Here is a 13522-nt window from a genome sequence, read left to right as displayed (position 1 = left end):
AGTTGGAGCAGCATTGAGAAATTCACTGCCTTACTGTGTGAGCCCTGAATAGGGAGAGTGTTTGAATGAAAGAGCCAAGCAGGTGCTCATAAAGAAGAGCAAACGGAGGCTTCCCCAAGCCCCGAAGCCAAGCCCTCGCGCAGTGCCCAGACTGCTAGCTAGGAAGAGAGGAAGTGATGTTTCCGAGTATTCTCCGAGGGCTGCTGGGCCTCTGCAGCGCATTTGATTCGGTGCCATGATACAAGGAAGAGGAGGGAGGTGTGAGCAGCCCTGTAAGAAAGAGGCCATTCACGTATCTTCAGCTGGAAGATATTTGACTCTTTATCTTCAGTGAGGAGCTGTTTGCTGGTAGGACAGGGCCCCCAGGCTGCTGCCTCTGGTCTGGTTCTGGAGCGAGTTGTTTTTAGGGTTGCTGTTGATGCACTGAGATGGCTTAGGGAGAGCTCTAGCATCTGGGCTCCATTCTTGTGCAGGTGGCCAGTGGCAGGGTTTATCTCGTGCTGGATCATGGGCTGACATCAGGCTGCACAGCACTGCAGCTTAGCTGCTGTGGCTTTCCCCTCTTCGCCAAAGTCGTCTGCTCTCGGTCCTTCGGTGGTGCAAGGGATATGCAGAACAGGGAAGCGGCTAACAGCTTAGCTTTATGTATTATCTACCTGGCACTTGCATGCAGGGATCCGAGGGGAAAGACTGCAAGCACGGCAGCCCTTAGTAGCTGGGGGAGGCATTGGTTCAGCCGCTGTTGATCGAAAGCTGTGTCACCTCTAGATTAAGATAGATGATATGTATGTTCTTCAGTCTCCCTTCTCATTTATTCCAGGTGACTTAACAAAGTTTGGTCGAGGTGATGCCTCTTCGCCCGCTCCTGCAACAACGTTGGCCCAGCCTCAGCAGAGCCAGACACAGACTCACCACACAACGCAGCAGACGTTCCTGAACCCGGCGCTGCCTCCTGGCTACAGTTACACCAGTCTGCCGTACTACACAGGGGTACCAGGGCTCCCTAGCACCTTCCAGTATGGGCCCGCCGTGTTCCCTGTGAGTGTCCCGGAGGCAGGACTGGGGATCTGGGTCGAGAGCGCAACGCAGCAAGAGCTCCTCTCACACTCTGCTCCTCTCCACCCATTAGGTTGCTCCTACCTCTTCCAAGCAGCATGGTGTGAATGTCAGCGTCAATGCATCAGCAACCCCTTTCCAGCAGCCCAGCGGCTATGGCTCTCATGGATACAGCACTGGTAAGAGGCCTGGCAGACCGTGTTTCTCATCGGCAGAGTTGCTATCGGCAGCGGCAGGGCTTGTTCAGCCTCACTGCCAGGATGAGGGGACTGTTCTGTTAGTGTCTCCAGCAGCATCCGGAATGGATTGCAAGGGAAAACGGCCTTGATGCAACTTGCATGTCACTTGATTCTCCTTGAAAAGGCCCAGGCTTGTCCTGTGTTAGCAGGTCTGATGTAGATTTGAGGAGTACAGAGTGTTTCGCACCCTCCTCTGAGAGCCACAGTTGGATGGCTGAGGTCTGGAACACTTGTGTTGTGTCAGAGTTTAAAACAAGAAGTTGCCACATAATTGCATCTTTTACTGCCTGTATGTAATCAATAGATAAAAAAATCATTCCATATTTGAGCCTGGGAACTTATTTGACTACTGTCTGGCTTGTTTGGCAAATGCATGTTTTCTAGAAAGTGTCTTGTCTTAATTCAAAGATGCCAGAAAGTTGTGAACCTGCTGCTTCTCTTGGTATTGGGATTCGTTGGTTAATTTTTCTGCTGATTTTATAAAGGGCCTACCTTTAGATCCTGCTTCCAGCCTTTAGGTTCCTATCATGCCTTCTTTCACTGCACTGGAGCCTTTGAGGACTTTTTTCCTCTTCACAAAGATGCTTCACTCTGTAATAAGTTACCTTAATCATCTTCCTGAGAAACCAAGCACTGAGTCCTTCAAATCTCTCTCATCGCAACACTTTCCAGCCCTCAAATGACTGCGGAGGCTTTCCTCCTATACCGCCACCCTTTAGAAACTGTGGGCATCAGAAACGTGGGCTGTGTGCCAGTGTTGCTGATTGTGGCACCAGCCATGCCAGCCTACGGAGTTGAGTCACCTTTACCTGGAATTCCCTGACTTGTGGCCAAGGAGCTCTTTAGCCCTTCTTGCCACCACGTCAAGCTGGGAGCTTGTGTTATTGCCTACCTGCTACAACGCCTTGGCTCCTCTCGGAGTTGCTCCTTTCTCCATTTTTCAAAAACACGTGTTTCTCTGGGTGGCAACAGGCACATGCATTTGTTTCTGTAGGCATTCAGCAGAGTGGTGTTGTCCAGACCGAGAGAAACCTCAACACATACAGGCACATTGTGACCTGGCCTTTTCCAGACTCTGCTCTCTTGGAAGACAGCTGTCTCCAAACCTTACTGGTCTGCTGGGCCACTAGAGCTCTTTGCTACCTGTGGTGCTGGTGTTACTGGCAGTAGCTCCTGCTGAACTGGTGGCTGTTGCCTATTTCCTCATAGTTCCTTCCGTATTTCCTCCTCCCCAGGTGTATCTGTGACATCCAGTAATACAGGAGTGCCAGACATCTCGGGCTCTGTCTACTCCAAAACTCAGGTTAGTGTCTCTTGCCTGCTCTCTGGGAAGGTGCCGCTTCGCTGGGGAGCAAAACCCTGGCCCTAATGCAGTCTCCATGGGTGATGAGGCTTCTTCCCCATGGAGCAGCTGGACAGGGAGAACAGAGCGAAATGTATGGCCTCTCCCAACCTGGGGCAATTCTGAACCCATGCAGGGTGGGGAGGGTCGTGCGCAGCAGTTGTTTCCAGTCTCTGCACCGTGCAGGCTCCCCTGCCCTGTCCGTGGCTGGGGCCGTGACCTGTGGTGCTGGGAAGGGGCAGACCCTGCCTGAAAGAGGCAGAGGAGCCCGGCCCAGGTGCCCAGCCCTTACTCTACCGTTGGCGTCTCCTTGCCAGCAATCCTTCGAGAAGCAGGGATTTCACACTGGAACCCCGGCAGCCTCCTTCAACTTGCCTTCGGCGCTAGGCAGCGGCGGCCCCATCAACCCTGCGACGGCTGCGGCGTACCCTCCCACCCCCTTCATGCACATCCTGACCCCGCATCAGCAGCCCCACTCGCAGATCCTCCACCACCACCTGCAGCAGGACGGGCAGGTAAGCGACCCCCTCCCTCCCTCCCTCCCTCCCCCAGGCCCTTGCCGGGTGTCTCCTAGGGCTCTCGCTCCCCTGGCCCCCCTCTCCCTCCCTCCCTCACGCCCCACAGCGGACACGCGCAGACACGCGGTGACACGCACATGCTCACACCTGCACATACACACAGGGCCTATAAGAGCAAGAGGTGAGGAAGGGCCGGGGTGCGCTCGGCTGGGGGGTGCTCGGCACGGCCCCATTGCTGCTGGGCTGTACCAGGTACGTTCGGGTAGTGCCCCTTCACGCAGACATACCTGGTACGTCCTGACCTCCCCGTTCCTCGGAATGGCGGCTTCGCAGGCCAGCAGTAAAGGGGTTACTCGCCACCAGCCACAACCCCGCCGTAGCTTGCAGGTCTAACCGTGGATTTCTATTGTCATAGTTTGTCCCTTTATTTTACATATCCTGGTACTGCAACAGCTTCCATATTTGCAGATGATACTGTGCTGCCAACGCCAGCAGGAAGACCAGGTAATGAACCTCTCTGATAATGCATTGCACTTGCCCTGGGGTCTCCCCCGCCCCTAAGGCCCCCCAGGCTCACGTAGCCCCTTCCTTCTCTCCCCGTGGTCCTGCCAGGCGAGGAGAGAGGCCCTCAGTCAGTATGTGCACCACACACACCCGCGCGCACAGACACACACCCCCCGTGCTCACCCCCTTCCCCCTCTCACCCTCTCCCTGCCGCGCGGCCGAGCGGCAGCCCCCGCAGAGCCGCCGGGGCCCTTGCCGCCGGCGCTGTTGGATGCGGTGCTGGCCTGGAGGAAGGCGCAGAGCGGCTCGTGTGGCGGGGGAGGCTCTGTGGCCGCTGGGGCAGCGGACAGCATCGCGTGAGGGTTGCCCGCAGGCCGTGCCGGGCGCTCGGTGCAGAAGGCAGCCCGGGCCGCGTGGCCGCAGGCCCCGGGGAGCTCGTGCTGGGCCGAGGCGGGTCGGCGGAGCGCTGAGGAGCCGCGGCCCCGAGCGCCTGGGGGTCTGCAGGCCCTGCCGGCCGGAGCCGTTCCGCGGGGATGGCGCTGCCCACGACCGAGCTCGAGCTGCCTGAGACACCGTGCCGGTGTCGCCCTGCGGCGCAGGCCGGGGCTGGGACCCTGGGACCGAGGCACCCGCTTCCCTCGCGATAACCCTCTGCTTCCCCTTCTTGCCCCCTCCCCGCAGAGCGGCTCCGGGCAGCGCAGCCAAGGCAGCTCCATCCCCCAGAAATCCCAGGCCAACAAGTCTGCCTACAACAGCTACAGCTGGGGCGCCAACTGAGGCCCGAGCGGCCCCCCGCCCACCACTCGCTTCCGGAAGAGAAATCCCACCGAACCCGACGCCGAAGGATCCCCGGGGAGGAGAGCGCCCTGCCGCAGGGCAGCGCCCGGGCCCCGCAGCCCCTGGGGCAGGGCAGGGCAGGGCGGCCCGGCAGGCGGCTCTGCGTTGTCTGTTTTCAGCCACCTTTCCTGTTGTATGTAATATAGAATTTGTATTTTTTTCTTTTTTTTTCTCTCTCTCTGCATTCAGATTCTGAACCGTTTGCCGTAGGGGCCTTTTTTGGTTTTTACTCCTTTCTCCCTTCTCCCCTGCCCCTCCCCACGCCTCCTGCTGCCCTAGAACCTCTTGGATCCAAAGGAGTGGAAGCTGCGAGTCGCCTACAGCAAACCCCCTTATTATTAGGAATAAGAACAGTAATTGATATGAACAGCATTGTAAGATGAATTAGTTGAAGTGTTTTTTTGTACCGTGTTCTAAATTTAATGGATAAATGTGTCTTGTATATAAAAACAAAAACCCCACGCCGTCCTGTAGTTCTCTCATTTCCTCACCCACACTCCGCTGCTCTCTGCAACCAGCCCCGAGGAGCCATGGAGGGCACCCCGTTATTTTCTGTTCTCCATCTGCCCCCCTCCCTGTGGGCCCCGAGTGCAGGTCCTGCCCCCGCCCCCTTGCACGCTGTAAGTATCTTCTGCTTTTGGTTTATTTTTTGGTCTTTTTTTCTATGCAGTCCAGATCTTGTATTTTTCAGTTCAAACTGGTCACTTCAAATGAAGCCCCGTGTGGGTTATTTACTAAAGAGAATAAAGATCACAAAGTGATGTGTGTATTTTTTAATACCTACCTTCTGAGCCTTGTTTAGTATTTTTGGCGCAGGGTGCGGGGAGCCCTGGGCAGCGGGAGGTTGGTTCCCTGGAGGCCAGCAGCGCCTCCAGCTTTTTTTTTTTTTCCTTGCAGGTTTTATTTTTCCCCCCTGCAGCCCTGGCTACCGGCCTGGCCCTGCAGCAGCCGCAGCCCCGGGGCTGCATCGCTGCTGGTTTTTGCTGTCCCTTCCCCGGGCAGGAGTCCCGGGCTTGGCACTGCCTCCGTATCCCCATGTTGGAGGCAGCTCCTTGGCGGGGGCTGCATCCCCCTGGCAGCTGCTGTGCCGGAGCCGTTGGCACCTTGCACGGAGGCAGGGATGCACTGGAGGGGGGGTCCTCATGCAGCCAGGCCCCCCTGTCCCCGTCCCCCTGGCCACGGGGCGGGTGAGGGGAAGCCGCGGCGCAGCAGGAAGCCGTGTGGGTGCGGGGCTGGCGGCGTGCAGAGCTGTGGGGCAGAGCTGCCTTCCGCTCCCACTCGCCGCCCTCAAAAAAAGCGCGGGAGCCGCTGCGGAAGGGCGGCTGTGGGGCTCGAGCGGGGCGGCGCTGGCAGGTAAGGGGGCTGGGGGGCTGCAGGGGGGGCAGGCACCAACTCCCCACATGCCCTGAGCCCCCCCTGTGCTCTGGCCCCGCAGGAGTGAGATGCTTGGCCCTGCCGGAGCATCCCGGGATGGACGGATCCAGTCCAGGAACCTAGAGGGACGAGCTGGGGACCCGGCTCCTGCAAGGATGGAGCCGAGCGCAGGCGGCCCTGGGGGGATCCCGCCGCGGCCCTTCTCCGTGCGCCCCCTGCGCGAGCGGCTGCCCCAGCCACACGCCGCCGTCCCCCGCATCGACCTGCGCGAGCGCATCCGGTTCTTCGAGGCCGGTCCCTCGGCCGGCCCGCCGCTCCCGGCTCCCTCGGGAAAGGCCGAGAAGACGCAGCCCCGAGGTGGGACCTGGCCGGCGGCCAGGGACAGGCCTGCACCCTCGAGGCTGCCGGCCCAGGTGGACGCGGCTCCGACGCAGCCTCCTCTCCGGCCGGTCCCCGCCGTGCTGCGCTGCTCCGTGCGGGAGCAGGTCCGAGCCCTGGAGCTGCGCTTCGCCCCAAATCCAGCCCCGGGGACCCCGTTGGGACCTGGCTCACGGCAGCGCTGCGGGAGGGAGCCGCAGCCACAGCCGCAGCCGGTCGCAACCACCCAGCCGCGCCCGGATCCGCGAGGCCGCGGGCAGCCGCTGCCCCGGCGGGAGCCGGACGGACGCGCGCGGGGCCGGAGGGCGATGTGGGCTGGAGCCCGCTGGCTCCCGGGGGCGGCGGGGGCAGCACGGGGGGCTCCGGGGCGGCTCCCGGCTCCGGGCTCGCAGCCAGGCAGGGCAGAGGCCCCCCGGCTCCCCGCGAACCGCCCTGCCCCGATGTCCGTGCAGAGCATCGCCCTGGGATGGACCCAGAGCCCCGGGGAAAGACTGGAGCCCCGGGGATGGGACAGAGCCCCGGGAATGACTGGAGCCCCGGGGGAAGACCGGAGCCCCGGGGACGGACCAGAGCCCCGGGGATGAGGCCTGAGCCCCGGGGATGGACTGGAGCCCCGGGGACGGGCCGGAGCCCCGGGAATGACTCTGAGCCCCGGGGACGGACTGGAGCCCCGGGATGGGCCCGGAGCCCCGGGGAAAGACCGGAGCCCCGGGGATGGGCCGAGGCCTGAGCCCCGGGGACGGGCCGGAGCCCCGGGAATGACTCTGAGCCCCGGGACGGGCCGAAGCCCCGGGACGGGCCCACGCTGGCCCCGAGCCCGGCCCCGCGGGGCTCCGTGATTCCGCTCCTCGCTAAGGGCCGCGCTGGTGCCGCCCGGGCCCCGGCGCCTTGCGACGCTCGGCGGCGCTTTGCGGCGGCCGCGGCCCGCCCTACGGCAGCCGGGAGGCGGCGGCGGCGGCGGCGCTTTGCGGCAGCAGCGGGATGAGCTTTTACGACGTGTTCCGCGGCTTCTTCGGCTTCCCGGGGGCGCGCAGGTACCGGCCGCCGCTCCGCGCCGCCGCTCGGCCCCGGGGGCCGCCGCGTCCCTCCCCTGCCGCGCGCTCGCGGCGGCCTCGGCCTTCCCGGTGCCCTCGGGCTGGGCCTTCCCGGTGCCCTCGGGCCTTCCCGGTGCCTCCGGGCCTTTCCGGTGCCCTCGGGCCTTCCCGGTGCCTCCGGGCCTTTCCGGTGCCCTCGGGCTGGGCCTTCCCGGTGCCCCTGGGCCTTCTCGGTGCCCCCTCGTCCTCGGCAGCCCCCGGGCCTGTCCCCGGGACCCTGATCCCGGCACTCACAGGGCCCTGACCTCCCCCCCCCCCTCCCCGGTACCCCTGCCCCGGTGCCCCCCCGGCCCGGTGGCCCGTGGGGCTCAGCGCTGCGCCCCGCAGGCCCCGGGACCCGCTCTTCGGCGACGCGGCGTGGGACGAGGAGGACGAGGAGGACGATGGTGATGGTGACGGCGACGGCTGGGCCCCGCCGCGGCCCCCCGAGCACTTCGGCTTCTGCGGCTTCGAGGAGCTGCTGCGCGACGTGGGCGAGCTGCTGGGCGCCTTCGGGGGCGCCGGGGCCGGGCCCCCCCAGCCCTTTGGTGGGGACAGGCATGGGGCCGCCCCGGCCGGGGCCCCGCGGGGCTCCGGGGCTCTGGGGGGGGCGGATAACGGAGCCCCGGGGCTGGCAGCGCCGTGGGGTGCCCGGCCCTGACCCCCCGCTGCCCCCCCAGGGCTCCCCCTGCCCAGCCCCGGTGAGGACGGCGCGGGGCGGCCGCTGCGGGACTCCATGCTGAAGCACCCGGACGGTCCGGCGCCCCCGGAAGGCCCCGGTGCCGCCTGCGAGCCGGCCCAGCGGCCCTGGAGACCCTTCCTGGGGGTGGGTGAGGGCTGCGCTGCCCCATGCTGCCGCCACGGCCCTTCCCCTCGTGGGCGACGGAGCCCGCGGGTGCCCCGCCACGCTCTGCCTCCTCCTCACTGGTGTCCGGCTTTGCCTTGCAGCGGGAAGACCCTCAGCCGGCTCCTCCTGGCCTCAAGGAAGATCAAGGTCGGTGGCCGCTCAGCGGGGGAGCGGGGCCGCGTAGCGCCGCTCTGGCCGCGGGCGCCAGTGTCTCCTCTGCCTCCCCCGCGGCAGCGGTTTGTCCCGGCTGGGACCGTCCGCTGCGCCCCGCTCTCACGGGCTCGCGTCTTCCGTGCAGATCTGGACTCCCAGGTCTCCTCTGCGGGGCTGGGGACCATCCTGCAACCAGACGAGCCGAAGCCCCGCTCTTATTTCCAGAGCGTCTCCATCACCAAAGTGACCCTCCCTGACGGGGTGAGCGTCCTCTGCGCTGCCGCAGGCGAAGGACGGGCCACGGGCGACGCGGCCCGCTGTCCCCAGCGCCTTCCCGCGTGGCGCCAGGGGCCCCGGCAGCGTCCCCGGGACGCGGGCTCGGCGTGCGACGCGGCTGGTGCTCTGTGCGCAGGCGGTGGAGGAGCGCCGGACCGTGCAGGACAGCCAGGGCCGCCGGGAGATGACGGTGACGCGCCGCAGGGGCGACCAGGCCTTCATCGCCACCACCAAGGAGGACGGGGAGAGCAGAGACTACCGGGAGGAGGTGGTCAACATGGACGACCGTGAGTGCGGGGCGGGGGGCGGATGGGGCGCGGGCGGCGGGCCGGGACCCTCCGAACCAGCCCTCCCCTCGCTGCCCGCAGGGGAGCTGGCGCGGTTCGCCGACGCCTGGCAGCAGCACGACGAGCTCTGCGCTCCCGGCACCAGCGACTCCTCGTCTGCGCTGGGCCGCCTCTTCCGACGCTGGTTCTCCGGCTGGTAGCTGCGTCCCGCCGAGTGGTGCCAGGAGCATCCATACGTGCAGGATGGCCGTGGCCCCTCTCCGCCCCACGGAGCTGCTCCGTCGGGGGGGAGCCCGGGGCTTCCCAGGGGCCGTGGGGATGGGCCTGGGGGGCGGCCCGGGCTGCGTCCCCCAAAGCTTGGGGGCCGGGGCTGCCCCGCTCCGCGCCCCCGGGAGGGTGGCGGGATGTGGCCCCTCCTCACAGCCCGTTTTCATTGCAGGCGCGTCGGAGTCTGCTGGGACCCGGCGCCCGGGCGGGGGCTGCTTTCCGGGGTGCCGCTGAGCCACTGCCCCCCCCCCCCCCCCGTGGGGCCGAGTGTGTGTGTGTGTGTGTGTGTGTGTGTGCCGAAAAATAAAGTCTATTTATGCTAACGGCTGCCTGCGAGGCTCCTTCGGGCGCCGCCAGGGAGCCGCGCTCCCCTCGCCGAGATGGATTTCGGGGCGCGGACGGCTGCCGGGCTCATCCGCCCTGGCCTCGCGCCGGCCCAGCTTCCCTCTTCTGTTTCATTAGCTCCCGCGGCCCCGTGCTAACGCCTCCCCTGGGCCGCTCTCGAGGGCCCCGTCCGGGAGCCTTTCCAAGGCCGTTTCATTAGTGCTGCCTGCGCCGGCCGCAGGGATGCGATGCGGCAGGGAAGGGCGGGGGCTTGCCGGAGGGGAAACTGCTGCGCTGAGCGGCGGCGTGGGGCTGCGCCCGCTGCCTTGAGCAAGGGCCCGGCCCTCCCCTAGTCGCCTTCCCTGCTGCTCGGGACCCGGAGCGCGCCACGTGCCCGGCTCCGGTCCTGCCCCCGTAGCCCCCTGCCGTGGGGTGGCAGCCGGGGTCCGGCTGCCCCGAGGCGCCGCGGCTCCGGGTGGGACTCTGGTCCCTGGCCCGGCGAGGTGCCTCCCCGCGGCGGCGCGGCCCTGATTGGTTTAAAGTCTGCGCGTTATCACCCACCCCAGCCCGGGGCTCATAAAAACACCACCGCGCCGGGAAGGAGCCTCCGCTGCCTCCGCGCCCGGCCGGCCCCATGGTCTCCGCTCCCTTCTTGAAGAGGGCCCGGGCCCTGCTCCGCATCCGCAACCAGCTGGCGCGGGAATGCCTGGCCGAGCTGCTGGCCGTCTTCGTGCTCATCGTGAGCGGGGCGCGTGGGGGTGAAGGGCGGCGGCGGCGGGCAGGGACCGAAGGCTTCGGGGACCCCGCTGGTTCCCAGCAGCCCCAGGCTGCCGGCGTTGCCCCGTCCCTCGTCCGTCCCTGGGGGGCGGGAGGGGGGTTGCCCCGCTCCAGCAGACGCCCCGGCCTGGCGCGGGCTGCGCTGCGCTCACCTGAGCTCCCCCTTGGACCCTGTTCCTGCGGCACGATACAGCCTTAGCCGCGGCGCGATAAGGACGCGGGTGCTGCCGCGCGGCGCCGAGGGAGTGGAGCTGGGAAGACGCGTGCCTTGACACCCCCTGCCGCGATCCTCCCCAAATCAGGCAAAGGTCGGGGCTCGCGAGCTGTACTGGAGCACGGCGGGCCGGATCCCACGCGCGTGGACGTTGGCACCTGCCAGCAGCACATCTTCCCCCAGCTTCCCGGCTGGGAAGTTATTAAGTATACTTAATAACTGATAAAATTTTCACCTTGTCATCAAAAACTGGGAGCAAGACCAGCCGCTCCGCACGTTGCCCAGCGAACACATCCGCACGTGTCCCCCATCCTGAGCGGAGAGCGAGAGCCCAGGGCACCTGGGAGCCCTGTGCTCAACCGGACCCAAGCGGTACCATAGAGAGTGTGCAGGAAGAGGCACCAGAGTGGCCAAGCCTTTGCCGTGGCTTGTTCCCCCTCCTGGGCAGCCGGCGTCGCGCGGGGGCGAGGCGAGGGGGCGGCGGGCGCCGTGGGGGGCCGGGGCGGGCGAGCGCCTGCTCAGAGCCGTCCCCCTCTCGTGCAGCTCATCACCCTGGGCGGGTCGGCGCAGACGGTCACCAGCTCGGGCACCAAGGGCGACCTCCTCACCTCCTACCTGGCCGGGGCCCTGGCCGTTATGGTGGCAATTTACATGGCCGGCGGCGTCTCAGGTGAGGCTGGCGCCATCCCCGGCCCCCCGCCGCCCCAGGGCTCCGCTCTGCCCTCGTTCCTGCCGTCCCCTGCCTGTTCCTGGCCACCAAGCGGCATCAACCCCGGCCTTCGCCAGCTCCGCGCCCCGCGGACCCTTCGGCCCAGCTCCGGCTGCGTGCGCCGGCCTTGCTGCCCGTCCCCCCCAGCCCTTCCTGGCGGCTCTCTTGCAGGGGCCCACCTGAACCCGGCTTTTTCCCTCGCCCTGTGCACGCTGGCGCAGTTCCCCTGGTGGAAATTTCCCATCTTCCTCACTGTGCAGACCCTGGGAGCTTTCCTCTCCGCGGGCGCCGTCTACGCCCTCTACTATGGTAGGCAGGAGCCCCCGCGCCCCCCGCGGCCCCAGCACCCATTTGGGATGCACCCCGCTCCCTCGGGTGCCATGGGGCGAGGTGGCACGTGCTGTGGGGTAGCTGTGGGTGCACACGTGGCAAATACGGTGGGGAGGATGCTCGGCATGGGGGTCGGTGCCGGGACAGTGTGCCGCGGGTGCTCCCTGCACCCAGGGTGCACCCCAATCCCTGCACCCATGGGACCCCCTGGGCATGCACCCTGCTCCCTGCACCCATGGGACCCCCAGGGATGCACCCTGCTCCCTGCACCCATGGGATCCCCTTGGATGCACCCTGCTCCCTGCACCCATGGGACCCCCTGGGATGCACCCTGCTCCCTGCACCCTTGGGACCCTGCGGGCCGCGGCAGGGTGGCCCAGGCTTTCCCCCGGCTCTGCCTTGCCTCCGCAGACGCCATCCAGCACTACAGCAACGGCACCCTGGCCGTCTCCGGCCCCAGGGAAACCGCCTCCATCTTCGCCACCTACCCGGCCGACTACCTCTCGCTCCGCAACGGCTTCCTCGACCAGGTGGGTGGCGGGGGCGGGCGGCTGCGGCGCGGGGCCGGCGGGCGCTGAGCTGCCGCCCGGCCCCGCAGGTGATGGGCACCGGGCTGCTGGTGGCCGACGTCCTGGCCATCGGGGACCCCCGCAACAACGGCATCCCCAGGGGCCTGGAGCCGGTGGCCGTGGCCCTGCTGGTCTTCTCCATCGAGCTCTCCATGGGCTCCAACTGCGGCTGCCCCATCAACCCGGCGCGGGATTTCGGGCCCCGGCTCTTCACCTACGTGGCGGGCTGGGGCTCCGAGGTGTTCAGGTGGGTACGGGGGTGGGCGGCAGGCAGGCGGGCGCCACCGCGGCCCTGGCCCCACCGTGCCCCGGGCTCTGTCACCAGCAGGGGCAACGGCTGGTGGTGGGTGCCCATGGTGGCCCCGCTGCTGGGCGCCGTGGCCGGCTCGGCCCTTTACCAGCTCTTCGTGGCCTTTCACCACCCGGCGGAGGAGAGCGCGGCCCCGGCCTGCGACGGCCCCGGCGTCGAGAAGAACATCATGATCCCCATCGCCACCAGGACGCCCTAAGGGGACAAGTGACTTCTGTGCCGCGGCCCTGGGGACGTGGGCGGTGTGGTCCCCCTGGGCACCGGGCTTCTGCGGCGCCAATAAAGGAGCCCCGAGGAGGCAGGAGGTGTCACCCGTGTCCGTGTCCGTGGACCTCGGTGTCCGTGTGTGCTGCGGGGACGGTGCCCAGTGAGCGGAGTCGGCCGCGGGGGGTTTCAGTGGGCTCCCTCCGGCTGCGCCCGGGGCCTGCACCCCGGCCCCCCCGGCCACGTGCTTCCCCCTGCACCCATGGGACCCCTTGGGATGCTCCCTGCACCCCGGGGATGCACCCTGCTCCCTGCACCCGTGAGATCCCTTGCGGATGCTCCCTCCTCTCTGCACCCATGGGATCCCCGGGAATGGTCCCAGCACCCCTGGGATCTCCTGGGGATGCACCCTGCTCCCTGCACCCATGAGATCCCTTGCGGATGTTCCCTCCTCTCTGCACCCATGGGATCCCCGGGAATGGTCCCAGCACCCCTGGGATCTCCTGGGGATGCACCCTGCTCCCTGCACCCGTGAGATCCCTTGCGGATGCTCCCTCCTCTCTGCACCCATGGGATCCCTGGGGATGGTCCCGGCACCCCTGGGATCCCCCCCGGGGATGCTCCCATCACCCGGGGCTGCCCCCCCCGCTCCCCCGGAGCAGCCCCCTCGGCCCCCCCGGGATGCTCCCCGCCGCCCCGGGCCCCCCATCCCCGTCCCTCCCCGTCCCGTCGGGGCGGCGCGGGGCAGCGCTACGGCGCCCCCGGGCGGCGGCGGCGGCGGCGCGGCCGGTCCCCCCCCCCCCCCCCCCCCGCATCACTTCCGCCGCCGCCCGCGAACCGGCGCGGCGGCCGCGCGGGCCCGGACGGGGCGCGGAGGCGGCGGCGGCGGCGGCGGCGGCGCCCCGGGCCCGGTGGCTGCGCTGGGCCGCGCTGC

General features: G+C 67.2%; 3 protein-coding genes across 11 annotated transcripts in view; all 3 read left to right on the top strand.

Annotated features, from left to right (window-relative positions):
• UBAP2L (ubiquitin associated protein 2 like) overlaps positions 1-5257 on the top strand; it is a 33344-nt gene extending 28087 nt beyond the window's left edge. For 4 of the 9 annotated variants that reach the window (XM_067313447.1, XM_067313446.1, XM_067313450.1 and 1 more), the window contains 6 exons: positions 821-1038; positions 1130-1235; positions 2531-2598; positions 2955-3152; positions 3609-3659; positions 4341-5257. In XM_067313447.1, the coding sequence (XP_067169548.1) occupies positions 821-1038; positions 1130-1235; positions 2531-2598; positions 2955-3152; positions 3609-3659; positions 4341-4436 (737 nt within the window). In that variant the 3' untranslated portion in view covers positions 4437-5257. The remainder of the gene's footprint in view (positions 1-820; positions 1039-1129; positions 1236-2530; positions 2599-2954; positions 3153-3608; positions 3660-4340) is intronic. The other 5 variants (XM_067313453.1, XM_067313449.1, XM_067313452.1 and 2 more) reach the window with 4 other exon arrangements.
• A 1923-nt stretch (positions 5258-7180) lies between these two features.
• HAX1 (HCLS1 associated protein X-1) lies at positions 7181-9431 on the top strand. Its single transcript, XM_067313288.1, has 7 exons — positions 7181-7282; positions 7670-7869; positions 8002-8147; positions 8270-8315; positions 8467-8582; positions 8734-8884; positions 8966-9431. Exons 1-7 carry the CDS (start codon positions 7230-7232, stop codon positions 9082-9084), a joined length of 831 nt encoding a protein of 276 aa, XP_067169389.1. The 5' UTR covers positions 7181-7229; the 3' UTR covers positions 9085-9431.
• Positions 9432-9713: 282 nt separating this feature from the next.
• Positions 9714-12695, top strand: AQP10 (aquaporin 10). Its single transcript, XM_067313306.1, has 6 exons — positions 9714-10214; positions 11010-11136; positions 11347-11484; positions 11917-12035; positions 12104-12321; positions 12400-12695. Exons 1-6 carry the CDS (start codon positions 10110-10112, stop codon positions 12581-12583), a joined length of 891 nt encoding a protein of 296 aa, XP_067169407.1. The 5' UTR covers positions 9714-10109; the 3' UTR covers positions 12584-12695.
• Positions 12696-13522: the final 827 nt, after the last annotated feature.

This window comes from Apteryx mantelli, chromosome 31, assembly GCF_036417845.1.
Source record: "Apteryx mantelli isolate bAptMan1 chromosome 31, bAptMan1.hap1, whole genome shotgun sequence".
Taxonomy (NCBI): domain Eukaryota; kingdom Metazoa; phylum Chordata; class Aves; order Apterygiformes; family Apterygidae; genus Apteryx; species Apteryx mantelli.
This window is presented reverse-complemented; position numbering and strand designations above follow the sequence as displayed.

What these genes read in the sequence shown, in the direction of transcription:
- HAX1 (XM_067313288.1), top strand. Translation starts at nt 7,230, where the DNA reads ATGAGCTTTTACGACGTGTTCCGCGGCTTCTTCGGCTTCCCGGGGGCG. An exon ending in CGGGCCCCCCCAGCCCTTTG is followed by an intron (nt 7,870 to 8,001) that starts GTGGGGACAGGC and finishes CTGCCCCCCCAG; the next exon opens with GGCTCCCCCTGCCCAGCCCC. An exon ending in GGTGGTCAACATGGACGACC is followed by an intron (nt 8,885 to 8,965) that starts GTGAGTGCGGGG and finishes CGCTGCCCGCAG; the next exon opens with GGGAGCTGGCGCGGTTCGCC.
- AQP10 (XM_067313306.1), top strand. Translation starts at nt 10,110, where the DNA reads ATGGTCTCCGCTCCCTTCTTGAAGAGGGCCCGGGCCCTGCTCCGCATC. An exon ending in TGGCCGTCTTCGTGCTCATC is followed by an intron (nt 10,215 to 11,009) that starts GTGAGCGGGGCG and finishes CCTCTCGTGCAG; the next exon opens with CTCATCACCCTGGGCGGGTC. An exon ending in TGGGGCTCCGAGGTGTTCAG is followed by an intron (nt 12,322 to 12,399) that starts GTGGGTACGGGG and finishes CTCTGTCACCAG; the next exon opens with CAGGGGCAACGGCTGGTGGT.